The sequence below is a fragment of the Morone saxatilis genome, unplaced genomic scaffold (assembly GCF_004916995.1).
Source record: "Morone saxatilis isolate NCDOM2014 unplaced genomic scaffold, NCSU_SB_2.0 Contig18, whole genome shotgun sequence".
NCBI classification, from domain to species: domain Eukaryota; kingdom Metazoa; phylum Chordata; class Actinopteri; family Moronidae; genus Morone; species Morone saxatilis.
Genome location: NW_023339740.1, coordinates 9,546,219 through 9,554,562, shown reverse-complemented (window position 1 = coordinate 9,554,562; position 8,344 = coordinate 9,546,219). Strand labels below are relative to the sequence as shown.

The 8,344-nt window shown below is 38.7% G+C and overlaps 3 protein-coding genes across 4 annotated transcripts in view; 1 reads left to right on the top strand and 2 right to left on the bottom strand.

Annotated features, from left to right (window-relative positions):
- loxl2a (lysyl oxidase-like 2a) overlaps positions 1 to 1,978 on the top strand; it is a 28,178-nt gene extending 26,200 nt beyond the window's left edge. The window contains exon 14 of the mRNA XM_035661291.1: positions 1,501 to 1,978. Within this exon, the coding sequence (XP_035517184.1) occupies positions 1,501 to 1,571 (71 nt within the window). The 3' untranslated portion in view covers positions 1,572 to 1,978. The remainder of the gene's footprint in view (positions 1 to 1,500) is intronic.
- On the bottom strand, positions 1 to 6,484 carry r3hcc1 (R3H domain and coiled-coil containing 1). 2 transcript variants are annotated; one of them, XM_035661293.1, is made up of 9 exons: positions 6,331 to 6,484; positions 5,968 to 6,106; positions 4,887 to 5,024; positions 3,812 to 4,349; positions 3,501 to 3,682; positions 3,194 to 3,264; positions 3,002 to 3,097; positions 2,713 to 2,852; positions 1 to 1,305 (listed from the first exon to the last, which is right to left on the bottom strand). In XM_035661293.1, exons 2-8 carry the CDS (start codon positions 6,063 to 6,065, stop codon positions 2,743 to 2,745), a joined length of 1,233 nt encoding a protein of 410 aa, XP_035517186.1. In that variant the 5' UTR covers positions 6,066 to 6,106; positions 6,331 to 6,484; the 3' UTR covers positions 1 to 1,305; positions 2,713 to 2,742. The 2 variants fall into 2 exon arrangements, with proteins under 2 accessions (XP_035517186.1, XP_035517185.1); XM_035661292.1 differs by lacking the exon at positions 6,331 to 6,484 and adding an exon at positions 6,178 to 6,316.
- A 178-nt stretch (positions 6,485 to 6,662) lies between these two features.
- The window catches only part of LOC118327823 (golgin subfamily A member 7-like), a 3,043-nt gene continuing 1,361 nt past the window's right edge, over positions 6,663 to 8,344 (bottom strand). Inside the window, exons 5-6 of the mRNA XM_035661294.1 lie at positions 7,738 to 7,796; positions 6,663 to 7,515 (exon numbers count right to left, since the gene is read on the bottom strand). Coding sequence (XP_035517187.1) covers positions 7,749 to 7,796 — 48 coding nt within the window. The 3' untranslated portion in view covers positions 6,663 to 7,515; positions 7,738 to 7,748. The remainder of the gene's footprint in view (positions 7,516 to 7,737; positions 7,797 to 8,344) is intronic.

Below are 8,344 nucleotides of genomic sequence, written 5' to 3'. Positions count from 1 at the left end.
TGTCTTGGGTAACAGTTCTTATACTATTTACCAGATGTCCATTTAACATCTTCATATTAAAAGGTTAGAGCCAGGACTTTTTTAACATTTAACATTTTCATTTCAAATCCAGCGTACTGAAGAAGGGCCAACAAAACAAAGTGGTTTAACACTTTTTGGCTGCATATGTTTATGTAAAATTGTACAACACTAAAACTTCTTTAAACTTTAAACAATGAATCAAGTTAACTATGTATAATTTTCATATTTCCATGAGACTGTGCAGCATTTCATTTAATCCAGTCTTGTTTTCCCTGAAATTACACAATGGACACAGTTCAATAAGTAATGCATAAAGACATACCACAGAACAAGTCCTGTCACCCTCACTTCAGGCACAAAGATCATTTCAAGTATGACAAAAAATAAAATACTTCTTTTACTGAATACAAACGTATACAATACTCTCTTAATGGCATTTTAGACACCCTCCTAGACGTAAGACTGGTGTTAAATCTATGACGAACAGTACAGTAACCGGTACAGACAATCCCAACAATCCAGGTTTGCAAAGCAAAAACTTAACTTCATCCAAAACGTCTGAAATCTTTTAGCTTTGTGTAATGTGGAATGTGAAAGAACTTTCCCGAGGCAACAATCCTATGGTAGTTTTGTGTTATTTAGAGGAAAAAATAAAAATTAAAAACAATTGCAACTTGTTTACAAAACATAAAACAACGTTTTAAATGAACTAATGCATTATAAAATATCTATTGAGTCCAGTATAACATTGTTGTTACATTTGTTTTCCTTTACTCAACTGAAGTGCTGGCTTTTGAAAACAAAACTATATTTAGTGTTATCTTTTTAACAGATAGGATTCTGTTAATGGACCTACATTACGTTTGTCAGTTGGAGTTGTACTACAACGCACAATGTGACAGATTTATTTAACCAAACCACCCTTGAAATGCACTTTAGTTTCAAGGCAACATGCAATCAAATCAAAACAATCTAAGAACTTCTCCAGTTTTCTCCCTTTTCTCTTTTAAATCACCGTTTGCATTGGACTCAATCGTACTTAAACCAATAATGTCCAAAGGGTTCAGTGTCTTGCTCAAAGACACTTCAGCAGGGTGAACGTTGCTGATGTGTGGCAGTCAACTCGTGCCAGTCTACTCCTTCACCCTGCAAACCTGCGGTACTGATCAGTGAAGTAGGCAAACAGTGCTGGACGGGACTCTTAAAGTTCAGCTGGCTGTTTGTGGCCACTGTGGAGCCTCTACAGAGGACCAGTGGATGGAGGCAGACCTCTGCTGGACCTTCCTGTAGGAAACGGAGACTGTTAGATGATGTTGATCACAACATAGTACAAAATAAACCTTTCCCAAACACTTTACTGTCAATAAATCACAAATGAAATGTTTTTCTTGTTGTGACTCATCACATTGAGTTATTATTGTCAGATGTTCAGATTCGTATTTCCGTTGCCTCATCATCTCTCCCTGTGTGACTTTACAGGTGGCTCACTGAGTTCAGAAACAGAGGAAACTTCCCCGGGATTGCTGACCAACCAGCTTTCATACAGGTAGACCAAAGACGGACAACGCAGATGGATGGACATTAGGGAATTGTATATTAATATTCGACAACCACTAGAGGGGGCTGTACTGTTGTGCCTCCTTGGAGCAGTGCTGGATTGTTGTTGGGATCAGGGTTGATACAATGGACAATAATTCTATGGGGAAAATGAACTGCTTGCTTACTAAACCTATTAACCACATTCAGCTGTTCAAACGTGTTCTTATCTCTTAGTGTCTTATTGCCTTTATTGATGAAATGAAGGTTTTGACCTGGTGCTTATTGGGAGAGATGTCAGGGAGGGCTGCAGCCAAATAACTTATTAGATTAACTGTGCCAACAGTTGTCGTCTTTACCAAAGAGTCAAGAGTTTGCATGGGCTGGATGAAAATTGTTTACTTTAACTAGAAACTAAAAACAAAAGTGCATCTTTATAATTACTGTAAAAACATGCCATAATCTACAGCACAGACAACTAACTCCTATTTTTATAAAGACAAACTTTCTACAAAGTATGACAACCAAAACTATAATTTAGGTTACCAAAAGTTGGATTTATTTTTACATTGTCTGTCATGCCCCCTCCTGTGCTGAATACATCTATGATAACAGTTGGATTTGTATCCTAGTAAAGATTTCAGTCACAAATAGTCAGAATTAACTGAGTGGGGAAGTGTTTTTTTCTGCCAGGACTTTATGTTCCACATACTTGAGTTCACTTTTGAAAATGTTTTATTTATTTATTATTTTTCTTGGTTGCTATAGTAGACACACATTTACATCTTCATGCTTCTCTCAGCTTCTTTCTCAATGTCTGAGTCAGGGACTATGATTACATTGTGGGCATACTTAAAAAGCCACAAATGTATGTGAAAATGCCTCCAAAACTCCTCATTGTTTTGTAACTTAGTTTTTTTTAATGTAACAAATTGAAGAATCCTTCATTTTAAAAGGGTACTTGTTGCTTGCTGCCTGACTGTTTTTATTTTGTATGCATGGGTGAATGATGAAAAAGCATTACATTTTTGAAATAAAAAAAATGGTCAAAGCAAATCCTAATTTCTTTGATGAATCTTTTTCCTTAATGTTCAAAATGTTTCCAACAGCTTCAAGATAGTCAACTCCACAGTGCTTACTATATGGTCTGTTCACCTGCATTAGCCAAGCGTTAGCGATTCCCCTTCAGTATCGCTGCCCTCTGCCTCGTCCCTGCAGCCCCAGGGCTCTGGTCACCATCCGCTGGGCAACAGCGCAGTCTGTCCTAGGACGTTTCTTCACTGGCTGGATAAACTCTGGAACACGGCAGAGAAAACAGACACCTGATCTACATCATCCATATGGGCTCCATATATTTAACAAAATTGCGATATTATCTCATAAACAACAAGCACGTTATTAAAAGTAGCTAAAGCAGCTCAAATAAGCTTAGTGAACCACCTACCTGCAAATCTAATGGCCTTGCATTTGGCTTTTTTGCTCCCCTCGGTCAGTGCTCTTGTCTTCAGCAGTGGATGGCAGATGGAGAGAGCATGGAGTGCTGCATATGACATTGCTATACATGTTAGTACATCTTTTCATTCATCTTTTAAACTCAATCCCAGCACCACATTCATTGTGCAGTGACGACTCTTACCTGCTGACTCACTGGAGAAAACCCCCAGTGCGTGTGTGTTGTCTATCCACTTGATCTTCATTCCACCATCACTGAGACAGACAGGAAAGGACTTAGTTCATATAGTATAGATCAATTCATTGATTTCATTTAATTAATTTACTAAGATTGGACACACAGGATGCATCTCAATTCAAATTTGAACTTTTTGTTGCATAGTAAACACAGAAAACGTATTATCCCGTATAGAAAATGTGAAGAATGAATAACCTCAAACCCAGAGGACTACAAGAACAGACAAACCAGCAGACATGTAGAGAGCTTGCACCTGTACTCCGAGAAAGCATCCATGAGGTCATCGGTTTTGAATAAAGCTGGGAAGTCATAGATCTCGATCACGTGGCGAAAGTCATCTGGGCTGATATTGATACACACATTCACATACACGGAATAGTCATTGTGAACGTGCTCAATGGAAACAGCCACGGCCTCTTTCAGGTGCGCCCTGATCTGAAGGGACACACACAAAATAACTTACAATGTTTATGGGGCTAATGTGGCCTCAACATGAAAATTAGTAAGACATTTAAGAACCAGTAGGAAAAAAGTAAACAAAATCAAAACAAAGTGTAGGCTTACCTCTTCAGTTACATCACTGCATGGCACACTAGCAAGGTCCTCCTTGTCCTTCTCGTCCTTCTCGTCCTCCTCCAGATTCATCTCAGCAAAGCAGGACACGGTCTCGTCCCAGACTAGGCTCTCAGCTTCATGCAGCATCAGCCCCTCTGGACAAAGCGCTGGACTTTCAGCAGCATGGTTGAGGACACCGTCCGCTACACTGGGGTCTGATTCCTGCCCGGATGTGGACGAGGACTTTGTGTTCTCTGTTGTTTCAGGACAGGAACAAGTCTCAGATGAACTGCTGATGCAGCTAAAGCTACTGGAGGCCGGACTGGGCAACTCTTGGTCTCCTGAGGGTCCTTGTGAGTTTTGTAAGGACAGTCTCTCCCGCGCAGCTCGCGGCATGTAAAGGGGTTTGTCTGGCCTCTTCGGTCCTCGGCTTTTTGATTTAGGCTTGGCATCGCCCTCAATCCCTTCCCTTCTTTTGCTCCTCGCTAGGGGCTCTTCACACAAGCTGTTGTTGCCCTCCAAGTCAACATCTTCCTCTACCTCACCCCTACAGAAAAATACAAACGTCTTCACACAGGAACACCCACTGAACATTTCACTAAATGCAGAAATCAGGAATTTAGGAAAGCAAACTAAAGAAATGTGAAACAAAAAGTGAAAGGACATTTCTTTGCAATACAGCCAAGATGGTAATTGCACATCGAATAACTACAATCTGTGGATATTTTAGAGGCAAGCTTTAAAATCTACATTTCAAAATTCTTCATAAGCTTTTGCATAGCGGCTGTCTGCTCACCCACATTTATATTAAAACCCAATATGACATTAATTACTTTAACATCTTTCCTCCTTCAATTTTAACTTGGCTGTTCTATATCATGAACTAAAGAAACAATCTCAGCTAAACCTGTTTAAAAACTGATCAACTGAATCCTTACCGCTAATGTGTCACGACACTATGCATCGCCTGTGTCGGAATCAGTTAGTTTCTCATGGTTTTTAAAAATGCATTAAAAAGTTCAAAGAGAGATTTAAGTTTGTCCAACAACGTGCATGTGATCTCCTTTGAGTGTACGTTCAGTACCTGAGCTCAGAAGGGCAGACCACCACTCTACGGCACCAGCTGTCCCCTACTGAGAAGGTGGTGAGCTCTGGCACATCCTCAGTGTAACTGTGGATCAGGTATCGCAGTCTGCTGGGTAGAGGGGGGAACAGGAGCACACTGCACAGGGACACAGAGTGCATGACAACAGAGGAAGACATTAAAGCCATAGTTCCTTTTGACAGTGTAAAACCAACTATATTTTTAACATCATACATTTTAGGGCTCCACGATAGGCTAAAAACATAATATTGTGATTCTTTTAAAAAGATATTGCAACTGTGATATAATTCACAAATTTAACTTTCACTGAAAAAACTATTGAAAGCCAATATGGTGTGAATTGTCTCCTGTCTGTATCAAACCAACATATTTTCTTAAATGTAGAGAACAAGAATTGTAGTCGAGGGCATCTCTACAGCACTTCATTAAAATGCTGTTTTGTCACATTTTAGCTTCATCAAAAAACTGTGCAGCCCTAAAACATTTCCCATTGAGGCTTTATTGTCATTGTATATAACCTTCACTTAATCAGGAAGTCTCATTGAGACCAGGATCTCTACAAAGAGGTACAGTGAAATACACATAACACAGCTATAACAATAATAATAATAATAATAATAATACACAGCGACATGTAAACCACTTTGGCTAGTCTACTCAAGTTTAGTATTTACTCTTAACGTATCATGAGTTGCAAAGAACAGTTTGAAATCTGAGTTGCAGCTTTTGTAGGATACATTTCTTAAAAACGATGGTGTGCAGTTTATTTCTTGTTGCTAGTGAAGACCTTTGCACCGTTACTGTTGAGTGCTGAATACAATGTTTATATTCCTAATTAAACACTAATCACAGACACAAACTGTGCCAGGAAAGAACAGCGAGTCGAGCACAGACATGATGGACAGTATTTTTATTTATGTTCTTGATTCTGATATACGAAAACCATCTGCATCCTCTGCCAGTTGTTACACATGGAGATCAAAGGTAAGACTGACTGACTACATTTCAATGTATTTATACACTGCAGCTTTAAAACAATAGTTCGTGGTCGTGCCTTTACCTCTTGCGGTTGCTCTTCTGTTGGTATGTTTCCAGCTCATCCATGACCTGATTCATGAACTGACATTCCTGCTTTGGGAGATAAGCGCTAAATGCCATCGAAACAGGGGAACGCCAGGTTGGGTGGAAGAGGACGGACCCTGTGGACAGCGTGGACAAGTTTCAGGCCATCATTAATTAAGCTGAATGCAAATTAACTGTGCCCACTAACCTGCTATCAGCCACCATTTGAAATGAAGACCAGCTAGTGTAAGCTGAGTAGAGCAGAGAGCTAGCTGTGTTTTCATGTGCTGAACCAGAAACGTTACCAAACATTAACTCACAACAGAGCTAGCAGACTGTGTAGTAATTCAAACAGGCTTACCGTTTATGGTTTATAGTGTACTGTGTTTACTTGTTGTTCAGGGGAGATGCTGTGCTCATAGGGACGCAGGTGACAACAGTTTCAGTGACAGGCGGCACTGCTTCACTAGCTAGCTGTCGTTTAGCTCCCGGAAGCAGATGTTTTTAGTCGTTTCTTCAGAAGCAGCAAGACATCCGGTTTGCTTTTTTTCAGAATAAAAGTTCCTCCAAATTTAGCTAAACCAGACAGCAAAAAACAAATTCATGTATAGTTTGTGCCTTTATGTGGTAATAATAATTTTAAAAAAATGTACCGGTGTTAACATAATACTAACACAAAAAGAGTTCCACAGGTTGCAGGAAAAGGTTATTTATTTAGATAAAACAGAACAATATTTGTAAGAAAAAGTACATGAGTTGTATCAAACACCAACTATAGCAATCATCTGTGGAGTTCAAAGTGTTTAAGGTTTCTGTGGTGTTTGGTGATTTTGGATGACATTCAAAATACAGGTAGTGAATCTTATGAGACATTTAACAAGACTGCTGAACAGGATTTGGGAGATTCAGTGCAGTTGGAATATGACACGGCAGAGATGGCCACTTCTCAAAATCTACTAGATCATGTCATTATTTTGTGATCACAGTAAACATGCTCCATCTTTGAAGTCACACAAACTCTAGTTCAGGACTTCCCATGTGTTTCACATGACATGATCGCCCCCTCTGAAAGTCACATTCATGCACAGATAAAAAAACATTTGCCTCAACAAAGGCTACAACCACAATGTTAATACTGACGGTGCCCATAACAGAATTACTGTTTACAGACTGTGCCAACGATCTCCGTCCTATTGCTCTAACAGTTCTTTATATGGTTATATTATTTGACTTTATATAATTTGCAAAACAATACAAATCAAATCAAATCACTTATATTTACCATGGTCAGGAAGTCGAGTTTAACACAATGGCACGATTCATAAAGACCGGTCTTGATCAACTAGGACACAATTTATACATCGCTGCATGTATAAAAAGACATGAAAACACATATACAAACATAACAAGATAGGCAGACAGTAGAGTACTTATAAATAACAGAGAAAAGGATCAGATCAAACTTATATACATCCATTCAGGTATAGCAGACGTTTGGAATATGTGCCGCCAGACAGATGAAGAGAATCTGATCAGAGTCATCAGCCTATACAGAGAGGTAGAAAATGATTTAAGCGTTGAGAATAAGCAATGGGAACTGACAATACATATTTCAGTGTTTTGACTAGATGGTAGTAAATGCCCTCCTAAATAATTATGAAATCATAATTACAACACACAAGCATCATGTTCGGCTGTTTGGCAAAATCCTTTCAGAAAATTCTGTTTCCTTGAGTCAAAGGGAAAAATGTCAAATTGGAGTCCATACCGCAAGTTTCTTTATCTTCCAGAGCCAATACTTCTGTCTTCAAAGATGGTAATTTCAACCTAAAACATAGCAAGTTAAGGGAAATACACAACGCTAAGAGAACTAAATATATATACACAGTAGGCCTATATCTCAGCATTTCAAAACTAAATGAAATTGTTATTTTAAAGTTTGTATTATTTAGGATCCTAACTTTAAAGATCTGAACACAAGCTATATTCACAGAGTCTCCTGTCTCTGCTCAACAGTCTCGTCCTGCATTATAAAAGTATGCAGCTCAAACAACCAAAGAGCTGATAGAACAATGGGCAAGTGTGAGGGGGAAGAAGACACTGAATTTCTTTAAAAACGATGTATGATTGTTAAAAATAGAAATAAAAAACATAATGCAGACAGAGAATTGTATCAAAAGTTCCTAAAAATATCAGGAAAACTCCTCTGATGTAAATGAATAATCCTCCAAATCACTATTTCAGTTATTTGTACAGTTTATCAGTTGTTCTGTGCTGTTATTGTTATGCATCAGTCAGTTTACTCAATTATGGAAAAAGGGACCCTTAAAGAAAAAGGTGGGGGAACACTGGAGCAACTTTACCAAACATGTAAC